A 25,952-nucleotide genomic window follows, 5' to 3' on the forward strand; every position below is an offset into this window, starting at 1 on the left:
TACATGCAGGATGACAGTTGCACTGCCAAAGGAACGTGTTCACATGTACCACCGACCGACGCGCAGAGCAATGGCTAACAGATCTCCTACTAGGAGATGGTCACCACGGGACATAATGTGTAACACGACATCAGCCCACAAACAACAGTGAGCACAGGAGACGAAATGTTCAACAAAGAAATGTTTACAGCATTAGATGTTACGATTCCTAACGAGCATCTGATACTTTCTCTACTTCTTCACAAGGTGCCCCTGAACCATATATGCACGTGCTGCACAAAGCAGGATTGTTAAGAAATCCTAACCCACAGGAAAATTTCCCTACACAGCCATCAAGTTCCTAGAAAAGTAGGATGGTGGGAGGGGCAGACCTCACGGATTTAAAGGAACATGGTCTAACCTGAATTTGCTTTCTTTCCTTTTAGAATCCCATCCCAAGGGAGGAGATTGTGCCACAGAGAAGTTATTTTGGCCAATAAAGTTTATTGCTGGCATTTCACTAACTTCCGAATCTAAAATGCAAGAACACTCCTAAAAGGCTAATACTGAGAACAAGTGAGAGATAAAAAAACCCACAACCCAAAAAACAACAAATCCTGCTCTGTGTGTTTTCAGAGACAGGCATCCTTTGGACTCTGGGTTGCTCTGCAATCAACACTGAGAGCATCTCTGCTCTCTAGCCTTGGCATCTGCAGTTCAAGTCTCATGTTTCTGGACTAAAGCTCAGCAGCGGTCTCAGTCTCCCTACTAAATCTTTCTAGAATTCGGTATCTGGCCACAAGCAGAGTGACAGGTACAGGGAAAAGCCTCGTGCTGCGCTAGTGTTGCACCCAGAGCAGTAACGCTAAGAACACATACGGAAAATCCGACGTGTATAACGATCACCAGTAAGTACACAAAACATCCCTGTGAGGTAGGTAATCACCACCCACCTCTAAAGATGGGCAAACAGGCTGAGACACAATGACCATGCAAAGGCCAGAGAGCGTGGAAAGGCGCTCAGGATCCTCAGCCTCCTGGCTCTACGATCATTCTTCTTGCCCCTTTCAGACTCACCGCTCTGCTTCTGACACCGCTACAACCCAAGAGACCTCTGTAATTACTGACTATGAGGGTGAAAAAAAACAAAACAAGAAGTAAAGCAAGGTAAGCTAAGGCCAGGAGCAACCCTAAGGTTTGTTCTTTCCCCAAATAAAATCTCTCTGGCCTACTTTTAGGCTGTATGTTTCTCTTGCAGTTTTCTATGCAAACGTGTTGATCTCCGACGCTGTTTGTGGGATGGGCAGCTGTGATTAGCCTTTTAGGAGACTCGTTTACACTGGCATTCTCTCATTTTCAGTGAGATGTGTGTTCTCTGAGCTACACTTGTCTGTACAGGGGAAGACATGGATGCAATCTGTTCTTCTTAACAGTACAAGGAATTCCTCCATCAAGGTGCTGGGGAGGTGGAAGTTTAAAAAGAAACAGAATCAAGACAGTGTTGCATGCAACCCCATTACCTTCTGAACTGCCATTCTCCTCCATGGGAGGTGCTTTTTGCTCTAACAGTGGCTGAGTAACAGGAATGCTCCTCACCTTACTTGGGACCAAGGACTTTAGTGATACTCACAGGTAGATGGGATGTATGTCACCTGTCCCCTTGATGTACAGAGTCCAACACACACATTATTTCACAGCAAAGGAGAAAAGGGATCGTTAGAAACAGCATCTTGGACAAGCATACAAAGAGGAAAATAAAAGCAGCCAAGCAGCAGATTTCTGGCAGAGTTGCCTCAGAGCTTCTGAACAAGCCGCCACTGTTCTGTTCCATGACTGTCAGTGCATGGCATGGATTTTTCTATTTAGACTGCAACAATCCGAGCCCCCTCCTCCCCCCCTTCTGCCACCAGGGGAAGGCTCACCGCAGCAGCTGCCTCCGTGGCAGATCTCAAAAGTCTGTGTATAAAAGGAAATGGAGAGACAGAGATGGACTGGTCCAGAGTTAAAACCCAGTATCATAATAATATTAATCAATAATCATAGTATTAACAGTAAGAACGGTGCAGCCTAGTGGATGTAGGCCCTGTACACTGCAGACATGTCGTTGTCTGATTGGTCCAATGCTTTTGCTCGTTTATAGACCTAGGGAAGAGAAATCAGAAGAGGATCAGTGACTGCTCTTGCGCGAAGCCTTTCCCTAGCAGAAAAATTACTTTGCCGACCATTGCACACCAGAGAACGGCACAGTACGCCAAGTAATAAAAGCAGCGCAGATCAGAACACACTAGGTCTTGTTGAGGCCATCTGTTTAGTGATGTGACATTCTAAGGGCTTCTACAACCAAAACAAATCCAATCCCATCCTAGTCAAAGTATATCTCAATCGCTGCTCCCCTGTCTTAGAGATGATGTAATTCTTAGATTTTTGTCTCTTGTTGACAAACGGCTCTATTGAAGAATCGTTGAGTAACACTTATCTGAACGCTGAACAGCTCTTACCTCATTGGCAGCAGCTGCCATGGGAGTTGGGTGATTGACAGAATCGCCCAGTGCAATAGCTAATCTAAGATCCTTCTGTATGTATTTCAGGTAGAAATCAGGTTTAAAGTTTCCTTGCAAGATATCTGTCGAGAGGAACGCGTGCAAAAAATAAGTATGACAGAAGTTAATCAAGCCCACACTGCAAGGACATGCAATTCAACACCACACTTCCCTTTCCCATGCTGATCACTAGGAACAACACTACTTTTAGCTCTTCTGTTTCTCTGCTCTCTATCTTCATCTGGCCACGGCAGATAATGTCACTATTGCCCACTGACGACGCGAGCTTGGACTTCTAAGCAGCTTGCTGCCCACTATTTCACTTACTACCCATTGCCCCCATGAAACCCTCACTGTGAACTCAAGTCCCAAGCAGGCTGTAGACAATGCAGAGCTTGGGGCGTATTCTCAGAAGTCCTGGCTATTAAGGGGAAGGAATGGAAGTCAGCTCATTTCCAGAATGCTTAGAACACCCAGAATCCCAGGCTGATGAAGATGGGATGGTTATTTTCTCCCTTCTGCCACTATCTGAAACGCTGCTAGGTTGTAGCATATGTCCTATAAAAAAACAACGTAAGAGAACTTTACTTTGGCACTTCTGGTCCAGGAAGATGCTGGCAAGTTGTCCCTGATTGAGGATATCCAGAAGGGTCTGTTGGGACTGGCCAGTCACTTGAGCCAAAGTCAGTCCTTCTGCTATCGTTGCCATGAAGCTGCCTTGGACCATGTTCACAATCAGCATCATCTTGGCAGCATTGCCTACTTCACCTGGGAGCGAGACATACCATTGGGCATTCCTCCAGAAGAGAAACAGCAGCCTTGCTCCCCCATCCAACACAGTATTAATGCTACTAGACTCTTCACAAGAAGCACTTGGCAGCTCTCCCTTCCCCTCAAAGACTTCAGAAAACTTACCCATTTTCCAAACACTCAAAGGAGGGGAGAAACCATAACAAAGTATGACGTAAAATAAAAAGCATTACGGATCCTCCAAAGCAAGCCAGTATTCAAGAACAAAACTTAGGCTGGAGGCTCTGAAACTGGCAAAGTTCCAGGAGAGCAGGCCATTTCCCATACTGCCCAAGGAGACAAGAAATAGATGACATACATGCCTCAGACTCCTTGATGGAATTCCCAGTCCTTGCAGTGACTAAGAAACTGCTATGAGGCCCTTTGGGTTTGAATTACCTAGAAAAAAAGAGGTCTTCCCCATCGCCTGGAAACAGCTACTGCAGTCCTCATATAAACCCCTGTCGCCAGCTGCCAGGATCACAAGCATCCCATCATTAGAGAGCTGCTGATTTCCTGAGACCGGTGCTTCCAAAAAGCGACCACCCCGGGACACTATCACCTGGAAAAAGAGCACCTCTGGTTAGCTGTGCATGAACAGCACGCCCTGATGCCGAGTAGGCAGCACAGACAGAACATTGTTTAGGGCATTCCTGTCCCTGAGGACAGAATTTCAAAGCAGAATAAACAGCTCAGACACACAAACAGGAGAGGAAAGCACTAACACGTGATGTGCTGCATCCATCAAAAGTTGCCCTCGCACTCCAGCAAGGCTTTCCTGCACCCATCACTACTGTGCATGTCTTAAGCAGCTGAACTTACATGCTTTTGTCATGGCACCCTTTAACAGCCAAGGAACCAGTGCTGAAGTTGCACATGTGTGTACGGATCTTAGAAGACGGACTGTGACGATATTTTCCTGCCTCTCCCCAAAGAGAAAAGGCCTCTGATGGATCTCTTCAGCCAGAGGTTTACTAATAGGTACGACTCTTCATTCTCCGAATTTGTGTTACACACTACTGCATCACCAATATGTCTGCTTAAAACTTCACCAGAACTAGCTCCCCTTCCTCGTGCAACAACACGAGAGGAAATCAAAGATACCATATCAGAAACAATCAGAACACTTCTACAGAAATCTTCTCTATAATCATACTTCTGAATGAAACATGAAGGCATTCTTTTTCCCCAACTAGAACATTTAAATAAGCTTAAGGACAGTTATTTATCCAGACAGTGCTTTCTTCTCCAGTTTGCTACAGAACACCAATCTGGCTATAAACACTTCTTAAGGGATCAAAATTTGGCTGTCTGTTTGAACTACTGCCAGCTAACTGCCCTGCCCCATCTACAGGCTTTGCTGTCATCATCACAGAACATCTCATCCAATTTTGTTTGGTGGTCAAGATTTGACAGTTTATTTTGTCTTATTTGCCTGGGACTTGAGCATCTCCTAAAAGAAGCCCCAAAATCTTCAGAACCATCTTTATTATCAACAGCTTACTGTCTGAAGCAACCAGGACTGCAATACTGCTGCTGAATCACAGACGTCAGAAGTTCAGTTCAGTGCAATTACCTGGGCCAACTCTGTGACTGTATCTGCATCCACAGTGGACATATCCACGTAACACTTCCCCGGGCGAATCCCCTGCAACACTCCACTCGGACCAAGCACCAGCTGTGGGGAACAGAAGAGCGGTAAAGCAATAGGGTGTCTGCCAAGAAACTCCAGTCCTGCAGGACAGCAGTTCAAGTGAGCCTGGCACAGCAGTGGTAGACTCCTAGAGGGATATCAACACCAATCCCCCAGGGATTATTTTTTTAAAAGTATGATTTTTGTTGGGACATTTATTTTTACATAGCTGCACTGCCCGGCATCTACAATGACCCAGGCTGCCGCGGTTAGCAGGAACCAGAACTGGCATTCAGTGACTGTATCTTGTAGTGTAGCTGGTGGAGGAAAAATAAGAGCTAATCCTTACATCCTTTGCTGCTTTCGGATCTGATACACAGGCAAAGGTGATATCACAGGTGGAGACAACTTCAGCAGGGGTTCTTCCCAGCCGTGCTCCCTCCTGGATGAACAAATCACACTGCAAAAGTCACAAATCCAAACATAAGAAAAATTAAATACAGAGAAATGAGTTCCCTAGCATTTTGCTGAAACAAACTCTGCTGCTGGACCCAACTCAAAAGGAGTCAGGTGTATGAATCACACAGCAACTGGGTTGTCTTCTGTTGGCTTGTCCCCAACACTCACACACAGAGGCAACTCTTCTGAACTCCCCAGTGAAAAACTTCAGAAGACAGACACAGGAAAAGAGAACGCTTAGGTGAAATAATAAGAGATCGAATGTTGTGGTTTTTGGAGAAGAGATGAGGGCTAAAATTGTTAAACAGACATAGCAAAAGGTACTGCTGGACAGTAAACAGGAATATGCACAGCGGAGACTGACGTGAGTTTTAGTGGGCAGCTGCTCCAAAATCTTAGCCCCTTCTTATCCTATCCCCTCATACCACCCATGTTTTGCAGTTAAAAAAAAAATAAAAAATCTTTTAATCCCTTTTAACAAAGTAACCACAGTGCCCTTCCTGCCTTCGATATTTCAGTGTCATCCCAGTACCACACACGCCCCAGTTACCCACTTTTCCTCCTCCACTACAAAGAATAACACTGACTAGAACACAGGTGTAACACAAGCTCCGTTTTCACTTTGAATACACCTGTAAACCCTTCTCATCCTGCTCTTACGACACAGCAGGTTTTCAACAGAACCCTTGATATCACAACCTGAACAGCACAATGGATGTGTAGATGAAGCGGTGGCCAAGCAGTACATCTTACCACATCACTCCTAGGATCAGCTCCCAAATGCCTGGTCTTTTTGTCCGGCTCCATGACGCAATGACTTGGCTATTTACATCAGCAGTATTTCCAGAAGCACTTTACATTGCATCCCTCACCACATATACAGTTGTAGTTTTTCTGACAACTCTCTCATCTCATACAAAATGACAATGGAGTGGGGACTGTTCACGCAAAAGTGACCATACTAGGACAGATTACAGCTTCATCTAGTCAAACGTGGCCACCAACGAGCACCCAGGAAATAGTAATAGAACAAGGTGGCAACCACACACTTGTGTTTCTTTGTCACCCTCTCCCAGGCACCACTGACTGGTGATTCCGGGCCTCCCTGAGCTAGAGGTGGTAAGTACGTGTGTAAGTATCACCTGTACCTTAAGCACATGCCTACCTTCTCAGCAGTCCGGTTCCAGACAGTGACAGTGTGACCCATCTTCAGTAAGTTAGAGACAATGCCACTTCCCATCAGGCCAAGTCCCAGAAATCCTATCCTGAGGGGAAGAGATAAACATTAATATAACAGAAAGCAATTACTGTCAGCCTCTCACGGTCTTGGAAATGATAAAAGAGCAAACCCTGGAGCATTGCTAGTCAAAAAAAAATCCCAAAACCACAACACAACCAAACATGTTCCACTGTGGCCACAGCTAGAATGGGCAGATATTGAGCTTTAAAAGCAAACTGGTGTTTATTTTGCTTATGAAGCATCCCCAACAACTTCCTGAAGAAAGTTTTTAGTCTGCTTCAGAAAAGCACCTAAATATTAAAAGTCTGGGTACTCTGGGTTTGTTTGGGTTTGGTTTTTTTTTGTTGCTGTTGTTTGGTTTGTTTTAATAAAATTGCTGCTTCCTGTTGCCATCCACTGCCTTACTGAAGATCAGCAGGTGCTTCTTGAATTAAACTTCTGATTTTTAAACTAAGTCACATATAGAATGACTTGCTCATACTATTGAATGATACGTTACAATCTTTTATTTTAATAAAGCCCAGCAAGGGCTAAGCATCACGCAGGGACCAAAGACCTAGTCCCTGCTCTACAGCTGCAATTTTGGACAAACACGGAGAGACAGGAAGTCATACGCAGTACAGGTCACCAGGAGTGACAACACAACACTACTAGACATAAGCTGCCTTCCCATATGCCTCCCCATCCCTACCCCGCCCCCTCCAAGCTGGTAAGAGTTTTGCTCCCTCTCTTCAAGAAAAAGACACTGGACTAACGAGTTCCATCCCTACAGTTGGAATTCCTTTGCAGTCGTTGCTGCAAGGATCCTTTTGTACATCAAGCGGCTAGCTTCATACCAAAACCACAACTCCAGCCCGAGATTCTGCAGTTACACCTCTGATGTAACTTCATGACAAAACCTGCCTGCCAATTCCCCAGTTCATTCTGCAGAATTAGCCACGCTACAGATGCACTGTGGCTTTCACCAGCCACCTGCACTCTCCCAGCTAGCCACGCTGCCTTTTGTTAGAGCAAGCTAATTTAGGCAGGTCAGAGCAAGTCACTACAGACTCCTTAAACAATCCAAACGAGATCCATCTATTTTCAAGTCTCTGAAATAGAGGGGATATTCTTTCTCTCCCAACCCACCTCTGAGCCACACTTTCCTGAGAGACTGTTTTACCTGAACAGCTTCATTGTTATTTTGGCTCTCCTGGAGTACAGTTGAGAACTGACATCCTATGAGAACGACCCCAACAGTAAACAGCAAGCTCTGGCCTGAACTCAATTTGAACAGAGCGGAAGTTAGAGCGAAACAGGAAGCTCAAGCTAGGCTTCTCTCACTCTAGAAAGCAGAAGGAGTACGTTAGAAGAAACCAGAAAGCTCACGTGCTACACAGCAAAGCTCTTGTGCTGGGAGAACACGCCTCCCTCTTCCTCTTGTCTTCTACGTGCTCAGGAGAGCAGTTAAATAACCCCAGTCAACTGCCAGGCACTACTGGAGAAAGATATCCTTTTATCTTTCTGCTTCACACAGCACTCAGAAATACTGCTGCTCAGTGTTCCACAGTACGCCCTACAGGAAAAGGGCAACTCAAGGCAGAAAATCCTTGAATTGCACATGTATCCGCGCCAGGCTTTACTCCGGATTTTTCTAGTGTACAGCCCCTGCTTGGTTTTAGCTGCCTCCCTCCCCCCCTGCCCACGAATCAGTTTCACACAAGGACAGAGGAGATCTGTAGTTAGAGGGAAACGTTAGGTTTATTTATTCTCAGTGACAAGGTGGATAATGGCTGCATGTATGAGCTGGGAAGGAGAAGGAGGAAGGGAAATGGCTGAAGTGCGTTGGAGATCTTACTTTTTGTCTGTAGGCGTGATACTGCCATTGACTGCTGTACTGTCTGCTGCCTGGATGGAAGTGGATCCTGTTTCCTGGGAGGAGGTAGGCAGGGGGAAGAGGGAGGGAAGGAAAAAAAAAAAAAAATAGAGTGCACAGCTCTGGAGGAACTGCAAGTCCTCATGACAACAGGGAAAATCCACCAAAACCAAGATCTGCCTTACCTCTTCACAAACCTTCAGCTTTTTTGTGATGGCTTGATAGCAGACAGCTGGCTGTATGGAGAAGACAAAGCACTCAGAAGGACGTGCTAATTTGCTCCACTGAGCAAAGAGACCATATCCTTGCTACACAGAAACAGGCAGCTCACCCACCCACCACCATTTGCAAAGCAGGAAAACTGTCAGGTTCACTCAATGGGAGAAAATAAAAAGAAAAACCTATTGCAACACACTAAGCTCTTCCTCTCCCACCCTGTCCCAGCGATTCAGCCTGTCTTTTGATACAGGTACTGCAAACTCCTTTCTGTAGTTTACAGGACAGGCTCCTATAGAGACAAGGATCCAGAGCATCCCTATTCTCGCATTTGGCCCACAGAAAAGAGGGATCTCCAAAGCCTGCCATAGAGTACCTTGCGTCATATCCATGCTCAGTATGTCAATGCAGCTGTGGAAGCAAAACCTTCTTACTAAGGAGAAGGTACATGGCTTTCAACAAACATTAAGGTGAAGGCTGCTTCTTCCCATGTTGCTTATTGTAAGCTTGTCTAGATTAAAACTGTTAGCTGTTCTTAATCCTTCTGGCTCTGCCCAGATCCTGAGCTAGATATAAACCCTTTTTCATTTAATTTGATCTCTCCATTTCCTCCTGATGGTCACTGAAGATAAAATCCTCCAAGGATTCATCCAGGTGAAGGGACTCATAGGACAACCAAAGACAATCAAACAACAGGGTTTTTAAAACAGAAAAACAGCTTTTCCAACCCCTCAATGTCGAATCTACAGAATTTACTACAACGGATTTGTCAAATCCTAGTGCTAAATAATCTTTAATTACTTCAACTATTTACTGTACTCAATGCTAAATCATTCTAAACTTTAAGGTTATGTAGTAACTGAACTACCAGATTTCACGTGAGAATCTAATTGCTGCTAGCTCCCACAGAACAGCATTTCATAGTTCTTTACGCATACTCCTTGTGCTTAGTCCCAGCAAAGGGCAGGATGCCAAGCTAGGCAGACCAGCAGAATGATCTTGACTGCCAAATCCTCACCTTCTCTGTCTGGCTCAGCAGGAAGTGATGAAAGTGTGGGTCACTGTCCTTCACAGGCTACAAAGAGAGAAAGCACAGGCTCACAAACGTTCCCAGAGAATCACCGAGCAACCATAGCACAATTCCCTCGTTCTCCCAAGCTGCACAAGAACAGCAGCTTCAGGTGGAAAATACAAAATGTATCAGCCATATCAAGTAGTCTGTTTCAATCAAGCAGTTTACATTGTGCTTCATTCTCGAAGCCAATGCCATTCAAGTAGAATTCCGCACTTTTGGACATCTGTAGGAAAACCAAAGAAGATTACGAGCAAGATTAACATGGGAGGAAGAGATCTCATATACTGCTTCTTCCTCTTCCCAAGGGAATTAAAACACTCACTTTCCAGCTTCTGAGGAATTCCTTACAGAATTCTGGGAATTGGCTGGAGATCACACCTAGCATTGTCACATGCCAGGCAAACCCACACTAACAGCAACAAGGGCCCAGGTATCCCACGTTCCCGACGAGCGTTACAGGCACTAGCCTAGTCACGCTGCTCTTCCTCAGCTTTACTGATTGCTTATTTATGTACAAAAAAGAAAGCTTTCCAAAAGTTGCTCAGCAGGGAAATCAAATGAAACCACCTCATACAATCGTATCCAGACAGGTAGAGACTACCCACATAATCTCCTCCAGTTTTGGGAAGCCAAAAGACTCTCAGAGTGCTTTCTCTCTCTCTCGCTCTCTGTCTCAGGGCCTCCCGTTCATCCGGGATCGCGGTATCGGGATTTATCTGTTTCGGGATTGCAGCTTTGTGACGACACGGGCCTCGGTCAAGGGGTGGTGAGCAATCACACCGTGCATCACTCGTTCGTACATGTTTATCCTTGTACATATCCGTATATATACGTATTGGTAGCGGTAGTAGTAAATTGTTCTTATCTCAACCCTCGGGTCTCTTTTCTTTTTCCTCTTTGATTCTCTCCCTCATCCCTGGGGGTGGGGGAGGGTGAGAGAGGGACTGTGTAGGGTTTAGTTGCCGGAGCAGCCTAACCCACGACACAGTCCCAGAAATACTTTTGAAACAAAAAGTGCAAAAATGAGTGCAGCAAGTTAAGTGTGAATCCACAAATGGTTCCACAGACTGAAATCTCATTTCCCAGCATACTCCTTGATTTCCCAGGATATTGTCTAGCTTTGGAACACCACAGAATGACAGAAAGAGAGCATCTTATTTTGTTCCTCCAGGAGGAAGAGAAGATCTCACTATCTTATAGCCCAGACAAAAGGTTCTAGATTTGCTTTCACAAACTCAGTTCCTAGATCGCATATGTTGTAAAGTTTCTCACCTCACTGACGCTTGGTGGCCATTTAAATCCAGCAACTGTTCCAGTCATCACTCTCTTCACTGTACTTGACTCTGGAATTGTGAGGTCCTGAGGAGACAGAAGGCCGATCAGAAAGAGCTCACAACCTCCATGGCTGGCCACAGCACATTGATCACATCAGCAAACACAGAGTTTTGAAAAGCACTACCGGTGCCTTCCGTTTCACATGCCTTTCCATGAAGTGCTCGTATTTAAAACACACAGCGAGATGAAAACATGAACTGTCAACGAAGGAATTCAACCACAGTTACGGCTTCTGGAAAATCCATTCTTCACATGGAAGAGGAATCACTGCACTTGTGTGATCATGCAATGAACGGAGAAGCAAATGAACATACTTGATCCAGCATTTTGCTCTGGGGGATGCAAAAAGCTAAACAAATGGGTGAAGAACATCACCACAGTCTGAACTCTTCTAATCCTCCACTGTCATAAAAAAATAGCCTACCTGTTAAGAGGAGAACTTTCAAAGCATGAGGCTGATAGTCACATCTGCTCAACTTTGCAGAATCCATGAAACAAACTGGTATGTGGACTGCCCCATTCGCTGAACAGGTTCTGATTTGTAATGTCATGATAATACTCAATGCATCAGGTTTTTTACTGTTGAGCAGATTAAAATTTATCTTTCTTAATTCCCCAAGATATATAGGTTAAAATAAGTCTTTATGCTATAGGTTATAGACATGTGCTACAGCCATATAGGTCTTAATGCTGTATGAAGAGAGTGTGCAGGACTTCTGCACAGCATGTGTTATCTTCCTGAAATTAGGGTTCACAAGTGGAATTACATTATCTCCCCGCCAAAATTACTTCCTGAAAACGCACAATATACCTTACTGTCACGCAGAACCGTAAGAGAAGAGCACAGTTTGCAGAAAAAGGTAAAAGCAAGACTACTGGAAACAAGTGGGATTGATGCAACTGTTTCATCTGTTAGCAGGGACAATTTAGACATCAGTCTCCAACCTTGAAGTGCCATTTCAGCCTAGGGAGAGCCTTGCACACTAAAATTCTCTCCTTAGAGACCACGCTGCTGTTTCAACTGGTAAACTGGTGGATGAAACCTACTGTGATACTATGAAGTCATGCTGGTCTTTCAAAAATATTCATGAAAGCTTAAAAATGAGAATATTTTAATGATCATGTATACCTACAGAGCACTTCTAGAGAGAGCACACTTCAGCAACAACTGGATCCTTAAGTTTTGTGCATCCTTATTACTTAGAAAGCCAGAACGTGGATCGTTGACAGGGCAAAAACCCCCAAGTCCTGACACTGCAGTAACTCAGGACAGTGACACAAATGTTTTCTACCCTAGGGCTAAGAATTTGAGGAAATTATGAGAATCAGGCAAGAAGAAGATAAGATTTTAAAATTATTTCACAGGTGAAAATACAGAATTTAGGCAGTACTGTTACATTTTCAAGGCAATTTGTTTTAATTGTCAGTACATAACTTTCCAGAAGCTCTAAGGCTACTTTCCTATGTTAGCCCGCTTATTTTCACAGTCTGTGGCCAGATATTTATCCCACAGCTGGCCACCTCTTTGTGATAAGCTGTTTAAAACCACTCTGCTTGCAATTTGCCAGAAAAATAATTTCTACTACCACAATTAACTCACTCAGAGTACTCTGGTGCCCTGAGGTAGCTAACACATGCAATGCATCAATGCAACCAGAATTCTCCCAGCCACTAGTTTTGACCAATTTTGGAATGAATCTGGGTCCAAACCACAAAAACATTTTGCAAGTGGACAAAAAGGCCCCGTGGCTTATTGTAACAGAAATACGTGAAGATACAACACGCTCACAGCAAGAGACTTTGAAGTGAAAGTACATTGCCAGTAAAGTGTTTTCCTGCGTCAGTCAAGTTCTTTAACTATTAGTAAGAATTCACAAATATGCATCCATTTCTCTCCTCCTCCCACTCCCCCCACAAGGAGAAACTGATGGGCTCTGTTGTATAGCCTGATTTAACAGAAGATGGCTCTGAAAAAAAGCTGGTATTTCCTTCATAGCTAATACCTGAGATGATCAGCTTCATTTTACTACATCAAGAAAGAGTTTGCTGTTCAACCAGTGAAGGCCAATCCATTTACAACTCTGGAGATCCAAGACTACCGTGTTGACTTGCATCCTGAAGTGCACTGGAAGCAAAGACTGTGAAGCACAGCGTAACAAGATCCCTTTGAAGCACAGGTGAGCAAGCAGGCTGCCGCACGGTGTATCAGCTGAAGTCTCCCAGTGGTCTTCAGGCGTAGTTTCCGATGGAGTATGTGCATTGTAATAATCCACTGAAATAGTTATCCGTTTGGAAAAGGAAGATCTGGACCACAACAGAGAGTTCCACGATAAATAAAAAGGCTGGAACTCTGGATGAGGGTAGACAAGGTACTGGTGGCTATCATTGCTGTCACAGCATCCAGAAATAACAGGGAAGTAATGAGGATAAAATAATAACGCTCCAAGGCTGGACCTTTATAATAGAGGATGGAAATATATCCTATAACATAGAAGCTGAAAGGAATACAATTACATCTTCTGGCAGATTTCCCAGGCTACAAGAGTTTCTTCTTTAAGCCCTAGCCCTTAAGAACACCCCACCCTCTGCAAGTACTGAGGGGGAAGTTGAGTGACTACTCGTCACTTAATGATACAAGGCAGATGAGATGGAAGAAGTCAGGAATCAGATGAAGACCCACATTTCTTCGCTAACCCTTCCCTCACAAACTGAACTTGAGGGATGGCAAGATGAGAGCTGGTGTCTCATGATACAGCTCTCAAAGCCCTCTCAAAGATATGACTAGAACTGCTCAAAATAACTAACTAGTAAAAATTATAATGATTGTTGATTCACAATATGCTTGTCAAACGTATCAGGCAGCTAAATGGTCTAGAAGTAGTAACATGGAACAGCTTAAGAAAACCTGATACTGAAGTGACTCTTCCTGCTGGCCTGTTAGTCAAGGTGCCAGTCAAACCTAGAGTCCATCTGCAAAGTCCACAGGGCACTGGCGGACATGCACAACACAAACCTTCTCATCCTTGGGTGGACGCCCCCGCTTTCGGGGGCTCTGATCCTGGGCTCTTTTCAAAGGTGATTTTGATCCTCTCTCTGACGATACGGAAGAGACCCTCTTTTTTCCTTCCCCTGTGCCCTTCTTCAACTTCCCTTCAGACAAACTGGCTTTGCGTTTCTCTTCGCCAGCGGATTGCTTGCCTCTTTCTTCACTGGAATTACGCCGATTCTTCTCCTCATTGGAGTTATGGGAAGACGCCTGAGAGATTATAGAATAGAAGATGGTAAGGAAAGAAGAGAAGAGCTGGAGCGATTTTCATGCAAAACCAAGGATGTGAAGGACCCTGTGCTGATTACTACCGAGCAAAACAACAGCACAGTGACTTGAAAACTAGATATTTGTTAGCCCTTTGAAGTCGGTGAGTGAAGTTCCTGGTTAGTTGTCCTGCAAAAACACACCAGTTTAAGTGAGCGAGTAACAGAACAGGCCACTTGAAGACTTGCTGGGAGCACGTGCACGTATATGCACTTCCAATTTTCTAAAGACAGGATTAGTAGACATCAAATTCTAGCCCAAGACTTCAGATTGATTTATCATAAGCAGATCAATCAGCTTCTTCAGTTTCTCCATCAGTTTAACAACACTTTTTCCCCACCAAACAAGACTGAATGGGGAAGGAGAGGACAGGAAAAAAAACACAGAACACAACCAAACCACACAACAGAACGTCCCCTCAACTTGCCAGATGCAACAAACTCCTTTCACATAAAAATGTATCTGACCATCATTCATGCCGTGACTTGTTTTGATGCTCCCAGTGAAAAAGAACCTACTCACCTGGTCCTTGCCTTTGGTTTTTCTAAGAAACTCCTCTACAGCATCCACAGCTTGCTGGAAGCGCTTACCCTTGTTAATCTTTATCATTTCCTCTTTGTGAGGGTGATAAGGCTTCAGCTGCTCCACTTTGATCCAAGCACTAGAAACAAAAAAAAGAGTTAGTTATATTCTCCAGACAGCAACTTTCTCAAGCACACCACTTTTAGAAACACACAGAGGCACGTTTTCTCCAGAGCAGCCCGATGATGGCAGATGACAGCAGCCTGATCTCACTTGCTCTCTACACCCTGAGGGGCTGATTTCTGCATTCACTGAGAACTTTCTTCTGGCACTTTTAGTTGGTTTCTCTCTCCAGTTTTACATCTTCTCATGCTAGGAGTGCTCCGCTCTGAGTGTTATTCATATTCTCTATCAGCAGGACAGGTTTTGGAGGCGATCACAGGTACTTGTTTAGAGCAAAGGCTGCCTAGTGACTGCTCTTGTATCACCAGGAGGGACACTCACAGCCAGATGCCTCCATTAAGGTAGCCAATAATATTATCTGCTCAAGAGGTTGTTGAAAGCAGAAGCCACATAACAATTCTACGCCACCAATCCCCTGTTCAAACATACTGTGCACACATAAATGACTGTAAAAACCGGAAGGAAAAAAGCAAAACTCCGTATCTCACAATCCAGCTGACCACAAATAAAGTGAGCACAAACACCACAGCTCGTTGCTGAACGTATTTCTGATGTACCTTGATATTCTGCAAAAACCAACATTTTTCACTTTTGAGGAAAAAGAAACATTTTCTTCACTGTTGATATTTTAAGATAAACTCGTACAGCAGCAGAGTATTAACTTGACTTAGTCCTGTGAGGAAATTCAAATGTTTCCACTGCTGCTAAATACGACTTTTTGACATTTACCAAACGGTTAAGTGGTCAAGTACAGGGTGACAACTCCACTTTCCTTCAGGCCGACAAGCTCTTCTACCACTCCTTCCCCACGGCTCAGGGGAACGCCTTTGCTTTCAATGTTCCTTGTGGCTCTCGCAGGGATTCGAGTACCTTCCTCTCTCCCCGAATTCTAGACCAGGCTTATCAGCCACACTGTTAAAAAGCTTTTTCCAGCCTCCTGAAAACGGACCTGCATAAGTTTTAGAAAAGCTGCTCCTGAGCTAGGATGGTCAACAGTGCTTCTCAGGGTACAGCAGCCCAGCACACAGTAAAAACCAGCCAAACTGATCTCCTCTGGTCCCAAAACATCTCACGTTACAAACACTGACTAGCCACGACTATAGGTTTTAGATATTCTCCAGCACAGTCCAGCTCAGTCCAGCTCCTGCAAGCAGGTGAAGTGGTTTAATAGCTGCCTTTTCAGACACTGTAATTAAGCATCACGTCATACAGCTAAACTGAACATAAAAGATGAAAATAATAAATAACAACAATGCTTTGCTGGATCTTGCTTGTCCTCTCTTCACAAAGCAGTAAAGCCCAGTAAACTCTTTAAGACTTAATGGAGATCTTTCTCTTCGCTGGCTTTAACCATTGCTTGTAGTCAGGAACCAATTTACCTGAGGTGGACTAAAACTTTTTGGATTGCACTGCTAGAACTGACTGAAAAAAACGCTAGCATCCTTTCCACACTGCCAGTATAGCCTACAGCATGATTCCACCAAGGCCTGGAAGCAGAACCCAGTACTCTTTTGCACACAAAGCTGAATCCTTTTGCTTGGTTTACATTTTCTTCATAATGACTGACTTAACGTAATATAACGAGCCAAATCGTTACTTTCAGACCAGAGCCTGCCATCCAGCAGCTATTCAGGGAATCGCCCCTAGCTCCCAGACATTACAGTGAAACACATCTTAAAATCCTCTTACACTGTGAAGCTCTTCTGTGCAGCCCTCAATGACAAAGCATCCCCAGGTACTAGACAACACCAGCTCATAAGAAGAAGCCTTTCCATTACATATAAAAACGAAACAAAATTCTGGTGTACATTATAATAAAGTATGTTAAACATTGTTGCCAGTTTTGGATTTCTAAATAAAAATAACTTTTTTGCTATCAAGGCATTCTCCTAGGTTTCTGCACACCCTGTCCCTCCTCACCGCGCATGTTCATTAGCTCCCCTTCTCACTACTTTCCTTTGGTGTGGATCAAGTCTGAAGCACAAAGCTTTCTGGCTCCTGGCGTCGAAGGTGTATCTTGGCACTGGTGATCCCCCAGGACAAAGAGCTAGCTCTCACAGACAAACTAATGAATGAAAAACAGTCTTAAATGCTGCCTCTCAAGTTCATCCTTTGTGTGTCACCTACCTGGACAATCTTCTATAAGACACGAACACGTCTTCTGACACCAGATGTCCACAAAGCATTTGTGTGCAATGTTTCAAACACCAAGCAAAACCATTCATGTTTACACACAACATCTCTCTCTGTTAAGCAACGGCCTCAAAGCCAACGGAGGCCAATATTTAGGTGAGAGGCCTCCAGGATGCAACATTTAAAAGGAACCACTATTTCTCTCCTGACTCAGCAATGAATTCATGCCCTAGCAAAGCATTAGTGACACTACATTACTGAAGATGTCATATTTAAGATGAAATTGTGTTCATACTGTTGCACAGAGTCATCTGGTATCTGTAAAGAATGAGCTGAACGGAAAATGAAAAGATGTAAAAAAAGATACACGTTAGCGATGGGTTTCTCTGCTCATTTCTCCATATCTTTCCTCATCTCCTGCAAAACACCATTCTTGTAAAACTAACACTCATGTAAAACCCACAGTATATTCAAGAACAATAATCACAACTTTGAATGCTTGTAAAGCAGAGGCAAGTACGAATGTGACCTGGAGTGGCACGGAAAACAGTGGCACAGAGGAGATGCAGACAGATATCAGATTAAATCCACAATACGAGCTTAGCACAGGCAAGGAGACCTTAAAACCTCCAGCTTTCTAGCCACTCTCTTCCAGTCCAAATATATCAACTCCTAATGATAAACTGGAGAAATGAAAGTGAAGAAATGTCCACAAATACTTGCTTTTAGCAAGCCTTATAGTTAGGGACAGAAAACAGTGGCACTGTATCTCCAAATTTTAATGACTTACTACAGTCTGGGAAAAATTTCATAAAGTTTTACACTGCAGCAGTTTAGATGCCCACACAACCAATTTTGAAAGTCAAACCAATTGCTTGGTTATTTACAAGCCCAGTGTGTGCGAGCACACAGCAGAGAAATCAAGATGGGCTTCCTGCTGTTAAAAGGGAATGTCCCAGTTTTCATTGGTGAAACAACTCAAATAGCTGAACTCTGGACTTTGGTATGTAAACTTCTTAACTGAGAAAAAAAAATACGAAAATGGCCACACTAAATTAGAATAAACATCCATGTAGTTAAAAGGAGGGGATACTTAGCACTAAAAAAACAAGCAGCAGGGTAATACTGAAAGAAATGGTGAGTACTAAATTTTTCAAATTTGTGCAATAAAAAAAATTTTGAAGAGGACTGACACACCCAAAGACATCCGTAAGTTCTGACTACAGTAATTTTCAGCTATGGCACTCTGCCTGCAGAGATGTCTAACAACATTCCAGCTGGCTCTGCTACCCAGAGCCTGGCTGCAGCAACACAAAGCTCCGCACGGGCTGATCTGGCTAACGGAGAAACACCAGCAGGGTAAGCTGAGCCCCTTGTCAGCTCAGCCGGCACCCTCTGGCTCCTCAGACTGCCAGAGTGCCACGTCCAACACCTGGCACACTTTAAGTAAGTGTTTTCTGATGTCAGGACCTGACAGAACGTTTTAGAAAGACTGCACCCAGCAATTTCTCCCTCCTTGAACACCGGCCGGAACACTGGCAGAAGACAGCAGGGTGTTTGCACCCCAACAGGACATGGAGGATAGAAGGCAACGAGCGCTGTGCTAAAATCACTGTGCTTGATGGAAACAGGCTGCTGCAGATTATCATACTTCTCTTGGATTGCAAGCTTCCTCCAATTTTTCCTGAACATATCAAGTCAGGAAGTGCCCCTTGACCCCACCACATTCAGTGAGACTGTGTAGTTTTGGACTGCTGCTTCAGAAAGGTGCTAGGAGTGAGAATGGACTGCCCCGGCTTCCTGTTACGACGCTGTTACACGTGACCTGTGAGACTGTTTGGCTATTACAAAACATCGGAGAGGGGAAGAGGGTGGGATGGGAGGTGAACGTGCACGTGTTTGTACACACATCTGATGACTGCAGGACCCTCCCTCGTACTTCTGTGAAACAGAGTAGAATTCTACCTTCAAAGCAAGGATTTTTTTAGTTTTGACAATGTCAGTGAATTCCCAAGCAGGATTTTGAACTGGATGAAGTACACCAAGACTTCTAGGCTACGGCCCTGCCATTAGTTCTAACTCCTAAAAGCAATAAATGCACATATATGGCAATGTACACGTTCTTACGCTGCAGTACTTGACTACTGAAACGCACTACAAATATCTCCTATGAAAAGACTGTCGCTTGGGAAATAGAAGGGGATCTTAAAAAATACTTGGAAAGCACAGTCAGAAACACAGGTAAGAAGTCAACATTCCACTGCTATTTAGAAAGACTGAATTTAAATTGTTGTTCACACTGCCATAATTGGGTGTTGTTACACACTTGCCAGGCCTATGAGCAGGAAACATCAACTCTCCTTGATTTTGGATGAAGAATTCTTTTAATGTGACTTACTCTGAGAAGTGACACTCAGAAAAAGAACTCCTAGGCAGACTAGAAAAATCTCCTTACCAATGTGGAGAACGAGTTAACAAGAGACCTCACATGAGTATCTGCATCACGTTTAAGGCAATCACTTAGAACAGAATATGGATATTATATTACTGCTATGAGCATCAAGGTGGCTTTCACTGTGAAGTGTACTTCATAGTTTAAACAAATAAGCAAATTCCTCCTCCATGGGTGGAGAATCCTTATCTTCCAGAAAAACTATGACTTTAAAAGTGTTGGTGGAGTTAGCTGCTTCTGTCACAACAAACGTAAGGAGCACAGAGCTCAGTAGAAACCTTATCAAGAGCTAGGCCTTAGAGCACGGTCTCAACGCACTCGTGCTCTCACTTTTATGTCTTTGGCCAAAACTACTTAGAGCCTTCCAGTTAAGGTAGTTCGTTAGTTCCTGCAGCGTCGCACTGGTCCAGGAAGCAATGGTATTCAATTCACTGGTAAAGAAAAGTGTATTTTCTTCTGTGCTGTATCCTAAGCTGTTCAAGATTTCCAAATAACCAAAACCTATCTGTACACTACACCAAAACAACTTCCAAACTCACCACTATGATTCTATTCACTCGCCCACTCTGCTCAGATGCATGCACACCAGTTCTTTCTTAAAAGCAGCTTTCTCCTTAATCTTTGGAATGGCAAACTGGAGCCACGTAAGTCAGGAGGAAACAATTATCATAGAATCATAGAATGGTTAGAGTTGGAAGGGACCTCAAAGATCATCTAGTTCCCACCCCCCTGCTGTGGGCAGGGACACCCTCCACTACACCAGGTTGCTCAAAGCCTCATCCAACCTGGCCTTGAACACTGCCAGGGATGGGGCAGCCACAGCTTCTCTGGGCAACCTGGTCCACTGCCTCAGCACCCTCCCTCCGAGTGAAAAAATTTTTCCTTATATCTAATCTAAATCTCTCCTCTTTCAGTTTAAATATATTGCCCTGTGTCCTATCACTACACGCCCAGTAGCATTTCCGGCCAAAGCAGTCACCCGGGAATCCTCAGAAGAAAACAAGACTATCAAGTCTGAGATTGCCTACCCATCGACAAGTGGCTGGCAATCACCCTCAGAAGTTTGTGAGAGGGATTCTACCCAGCAACTGGCACCCCTTCACCTTCCACACCCTGGGCAACAGGCACACAGCTGATGTTCAGATCCTCACCTGTCACACCCTGACAGAGCACGGCAATGACAGAAGAGCTGTAAAAATGGATCAGTGGTATAGTAACGTCACCCTACGTACATGAAAGTGGCAGAAAGAGTGAAGTGCTAGAAATCAGAAGCAACATGCACTAGAACACCAGAATGAGTAAGTGTACTCATCACACCACAGGCAGTGACGGAGCTCTGCATCCTCCTATCCATCGTGCTGTTCACTATGCAGAGTAGTGACATTTTGTCAGCTATGGATTTCCACTTACTGTTCATACACATCTAGAAAAAAGTGTTTGCAAAACACAATAGTTTCCTTGCACAAAATAAGTACAGAGATTTTTCTCTCCGTGCTCACGTTTTACATGAAATCATTCAAATTTTTCCTGATGTAGTTCATTGACTGTACTCAAAACCACAGATTTTCTCAAGCAGCACACTGGTTATGATTAAGTTTCACGAGCTGGAGATGGTGGGGGGTAGGGGGAGACACAACAACGAACACACTCTTGGATTTTGCCTGGCCAGGGCTCTACAATCAGGTAATAAATCCCAATCATTTTGCAGCTCTGAACTCTTCGTTTGCAATCATGCTGCTAATTTCAGCTACAGCACCCCAGACATATGGCCACTTTTTCCAAACTTGTATTACTACAAAACACCTCTGTATTTGATTCAATAACATGAAATACAAGAATCGAGAACGGTCGGGACAGAAAAAGCCAATCTCCTCAACTTTTAGAACTTGATTAGCTCAAATAATCATGTTTAACAACAATGCCACCACCAAAAAGTACCCTCTGCCCTCAAATCAACCTTCACCTGCTTTACGTTTACTAGAGATCCAACAAACCTTCCTATTTGTATGCACCGTTCACTTCTACTCCATCAAGTTCAGTGCTTGGCTTTTAATGGAAAATGATTTTTAAATTTTGAGCAAAAATAATTTAGCATTTGAAAGTAATTTCCTTAAGAAACGGCCATTAAATGGTCTCAGTTCTTGTTACCTTTTTTCCAGAAAGTAAAGGGTTTTCTAGTCTTCCGCAGACATTTGCAATTTTCTCCCTTACTTCGTGACTTAAAGCAAAATAGCAGAGAATAAAGGGAAAGACTGAAAAAATCAGCAAAATAGTTTTCAGTTTCATGAAATACCCAAGTTCTCAGCTTTTGGGGTTTTTTTCCAGTTTGTAAGTATTAAGTCTAAGACAAATACAATTTTGCATGCACGTTTGGAATCTATAAACTCTGCCTTGCAAGAAGGCAGTCTGCAAGTTTTGGCTTTCCTATACCGTAAAGTCTCCTCGAAGCAGAGAAAGAATGTTTTCAGTCATCAGGTACGACCGTATTTTCTTTTACAAACGGCAAGTATACAGCTGTGTTATTTTTCTGGCAGAAAAACCAATGAATACTCTTAGCTGCACCTTTCTCATACGTGGTTACGTGCTAAAAATCTAACCCTGTCTGTCGCACCTACTCCCCCAAAACCAGCAAGCCACCAAGAACTTGCCTTCACAGTGGCAACTCACATCCTAACATGACTGAGTACGTAAGTCTTGACAGTCTCCACACCCACGTGAGCGGCTACAGCACGCAATAATAGCTGAATTTTTATGCATGTGGACCAAAGACAACCCTTTGCAAAGCCCCACTACACTGTGTCGGTGTCTTTCTGCCACAAAAGATTCATGCTATATGGCACAGCATTTTCACCAGATGAGAACAAGCAGGTACATACTGATCTTCCGTTCCAAAAAACTTCACAAAGAAGCACTTTTTCCCACGGGGTTTCTTCAGATCTTTAGGTGGATTAACAATCTGAAGGTGATGAGAAATGAAAGTTAAAAAGCACATAATGAAAATCTACACTTTGATTTTACCATTGTGTGTTAACAGCTATTGCAGATTTATTTTTTCACCCTGACTAGGAAGAGAACTTGAATCTGTTGTAAGTCTTTCAAGTCAATATGTAAGCCCTGTATTTCCTCAGATATAGGTATGCTGCAGCAGAATGAAAAAGAACCCAAACTCCACTGACATATCATTACATTCTTAGTGAGACTTTCTTCTCCCTATCCCCAATAGACCAGCTAGCAAGCTTTTTTAAAATTCAGAAAGCTAAATGGCATTTGTAAAAGTTTGTTCCACTTGGGTAACTTTTAAAATTTACATTTAAAGCTTTGTCTTTACTCCCAGAATAGATCGCTTATAAAGTTTAAACATTAGTAAAGAGAAAAGTAGTCATTCAGTCACACGGGTGACACCTGAAAGACAGCAGGGGAGCCTGGACTTAACTTGATCCAATAATCAAATGTTTATGGTTGTCAGCCACATTGACAACACTTTTCCCTGCCACACGCTGTTATCTAAACATGCCTAGTCCTCAAACCTACACCAAAAATAAAAACAAAATTCTTTCAGGCAAGTAGAAATAATAAAAATGGCACATATAATTTAATTTAAAAAAAAAATATCTTTTTGGCCTTTCCTCAGAAAAAAAAACAGCCAAATCAGAAGAGAAAGTTTCATTACTCCCTACCTCCAAAATTATTAGTAAAAAACCACAGCTCAAAAGCAGTATCTTGAGAAGCCAGACTCTCTATTTCTATTATTTAACACAGCGCATTTAACCAGTTTACTATGGGAGGAAAGAAACCTGTCTGGCAGAAAGTCGTAGGGGCTAAATAACTAAATCTGGGAAACACAGTCAGTTCCAGAGTTGGATGAACTGCTCTCTGTTGCTTTTCATTCCACCTGAACTAACAGCTGTTAGTAACAGACTGAGCTTCTAGATAAAAAAAGCCCTGAACTAGTTCAGTTTAGATTTATGGGGTAGGTATTTTAAAAAAAAAAAAAAAAAGTAAATCTCAACATTAATCTTTAACTTGCTTTCAGGCAAAGCTTTCTCTGTGCAGAAGGAAACAGTAAAAACGAACAAAAACCAAGAAAGCAACAATAAAAGCAAACCCTAAACAAATCTCACCTTTCCTGGCCATGGAGGATACCGGCCCAGCTTCCCCCTAGAGAAAAAAAAAAAAAGTATTAAGCACTAGAACCAGAGAAAACAACTATCCCATGTCTACCTCTGCATTACATCGTATTTTTCACACGAAAGAGAGTTACAACTTAGAGATGAAACCTCCCGTGAAAGACGCGCCACACAAGCGTTCTACTGTTGGACACCTGCACCTACACGCAGCCTCTGACCAGTCTGCGCAGACTCGCTGGGCTCTCAGAATGTACGTGAGCAGAACAGCAGCACAGCTGCCGCCTTGAGGGTACCATGCTCCAGCACTTGGCACTCTCGTGGGACTGATGCTCCCTCGCTCAGGTTGGTAACTTATATCCACCTGGACAGAACAGTCTAACGAGCAGAGCAGCCACCAATTTCCAGCTCGGAGAGCTGGCGTTCTTAGGAGTTCTCCCAGAAAAGCATTAAAGGCAGGATCCCCTGAACAGCTGTTCCTTTCCCACCTTCTTCAGGTGCTCGCCACCACAGTAAGATGTGCTAAAGATATAAAAGAGCCATAAGAAAGGCAGAAAAGGTTATTTCCTACACTGCAAATGTTTCTAGTATGGAAACTACACAAAACTATTTCTTCACAGAGGAGGAAGAGAGACTCAGCAGTCCTCGGCATAGTGGCTTTATCATTATCTTAGCCTTGTCACTTCCTCAGGCTACAGCACTTTCACAAAACCTTATCAATCATTGTCTTGCAAGAGACTGGTGAAGAACCTGTGGAGGCCACCAGTTCCTGAACCAAAACTTCTCAGCAAACAGCACTGCAGGCCCTCATGAGATGGCAATGCTACACAGATGATCCAGCGGTGACGGTCGGGCAGGACACTGCCAAGAGCTGTAACCGTGACCATGTCTCACATTCCATGCTTCCGCTCCTGTACTGAACACCACGTCCATCAAAGCCTTTTACACATTACTGTCTTATTGTTACCGTTCTTCTGCAGCGGCTCTAGGAACAGCATCCATCTAGGTTGTCATGGACAAAACCAAAGCAGGATAACCTGCTTTCCAACACTGAGTGCAGTGCACTCCCCAGATCCTCATCTGAGAAAAAAAAATTTGCTAAAGAACCAATCTTTACTTACTTTGCTATACAAATTAGACAACTTCACAGCACTGTCAGTTTTTCAGATGAGAAGCTGCAGTTGTCACAGCTTGGAGCACGCGCTTCTTTTTATCTGGGATATAAATATAAATGCACGCACTCGTGTGCTGGGGATTAGCTGTTTCTTGCAAGCCCTAGCAGGACACTCCAGCCTATGCACTTCAATCCGCGCTTACAGGGCTCGCCGGAACCCCCTCAGCTCTCCTGAGCAGGAAATACGAAATCGCAGCTTTTTATTTGAGTGTAAAACTGGAGTGACAAGAGGAAATGGCTTCTGTGGGCTTCGACAGTGACACACTAGCCTGCAAAAAAGCGCCGTTTTCACGGATTGTGGTGTTGCTTCGTTAAAGAAAGCACTGCCAAGAAACGGCATCGTTGCTCTCCCCAAACACTGCCGTACGCCCCTTCTCATCGCCTTGGGAGGAGACCACGCTTCCACCCACCCCGCAACGACAGCTCCTGTCCTGCTCCCTCCATTTTACACAGGTTCTCTCACGCACCGCCTCCCGGTAGCCCCCGATGGCAGCCCGAGAGCCGCGCCTGCCTTCCCCCGGCCCCGCCGGCCCGGTCCCGCGGCCCCCGACTGCCCCCCCTGCCGCCGCCCCTCCTCACACCGCTCCCGAGACAGCCGCGGCGAGACCCGCCGCCCGGGCCGCGGCCCCGCCAGCCCCGCGAGCCGCTCCCTGCCCGCGGCCGCACCCCGGAGCCCCCCGCGACCAGCGGGTGACAGCGCTCGGCCCAGCCCGCCTCGGCTGCCGCCGCGCCGCGCTCCGACGGGCCCGGCGCAGCCCCGCCGCCGCCTCGCCTGCGCCTCCGCCGCCACAGGCACGGCCCCGGTCCCGTTGCGCAGGAAGTGCCCGGCCCGCCGCCGCCCGGCCCGCGCCGCCACTCACCACACCAGGTCTCCGAGCCTCAGACTCACGGCCGCCATCTTACCGACAGAGCCCCCAGCCGCACCGCGCA

At 44.5% G+C, this 25,952-nt stretch overlaps 1 protein-coding gene across 7 annotated transcripts; it reads right to left on the reverse strand.

The window, feature by feature from the left end:
* Window positions 1–1,976: 1,976 nt before the first annotated feature.
* GLYR1 (glyoxylate reductase 1 homolog) lies at window positions 1,977–25,952 on the reverse strand. Of its 7 annotated transcripts, XM_086622571.1 has the most exons (17): window positions 25,883–25,920; window positions 24,816–24,928; window positions 23,846–23,882; window positions 22,601–22,680; window positions 14,957–15,095; window positions 14,135–14,377; window positions 11,059–11,145; window positions 9,730–9,786; window positions 8,681–8,731; window positions 8,478–8,551; window positions 6,566–6,665; window positions 5,291–5,401; window positions 4,885–4,986; window positions 3,708–3,870; window positions 3,108–3,287; window positions 2,478–2,602; window positions 1,977–2,121 (listed from the first exon to the last, which is right to left on the reverse strand). In XM_086622571.1, exons 2-17 carry the CDS (start codon window positions 24,848–24,850, stop codon window positions 2,047–2,049), a joined length of 1,659 nt encoding a protein of 552 aa, XP_086478697.1. In that variant the 5' UTR covers window positions 24,851–24,928; window positions 25,883–25,920; the 3' UTR covers window positions 1,977–2,046. The 7 variants fall into 7 exon arrangements, with proteins under 7 accessions (XP_086478697.1, XP_086478698.1, XP_086478696.1 ...); XM_086622572.1 differs by lacking the exon at window positions 24,816–24,928 and having other exon boundaries at window positions 5,291–5,383; window positions 25,883–25,952; XM_086622570.1 differs by lacking the exon at window positions 24,816–24,928 and having other exon boundaries at window positions 25,883–25,952.

Source organism: Tauraco erythrolophus, chromosome 17 (assembly GCF_009769465.1).
Source record: "Tauraco erythrolophus isolate bTauEry1 chromosome 17, bTauEry1.pri, whole genome shotgun sequence".
Taxonomy (NCBI): Eukaryota; Metazoa; Chordata; class Aves; order Musophagiformes; family Musophagidae; genus Tauraco; species Tauraco erythrolophus.

Excerpts from the sequence above, each read along its gene's own strand:
- GLYR1 (XM_086622570.1), bottom strand. The coding sequence starts at position 25,920 with ATGGCGGCCGTGAGTCTGAGGCTCGGAGACCTGGTGTG. Across the intron at positions 3,871-4,884 it reads CAGTCACAGAGTTGGCCCAG|GTGATAGTGTCCCGGGGTGG; the intron begins GTAATTGCACTG and ends CTCTTTTTCCAG. Across the intron at positions 2,603-3,107 it reads CCTGGACCAGAAGTGCCAAA|ATATCTTGCAAGGAAACTTT; the intron begins GTAAAGTTCTCT and ends TCCTCTCGACAG.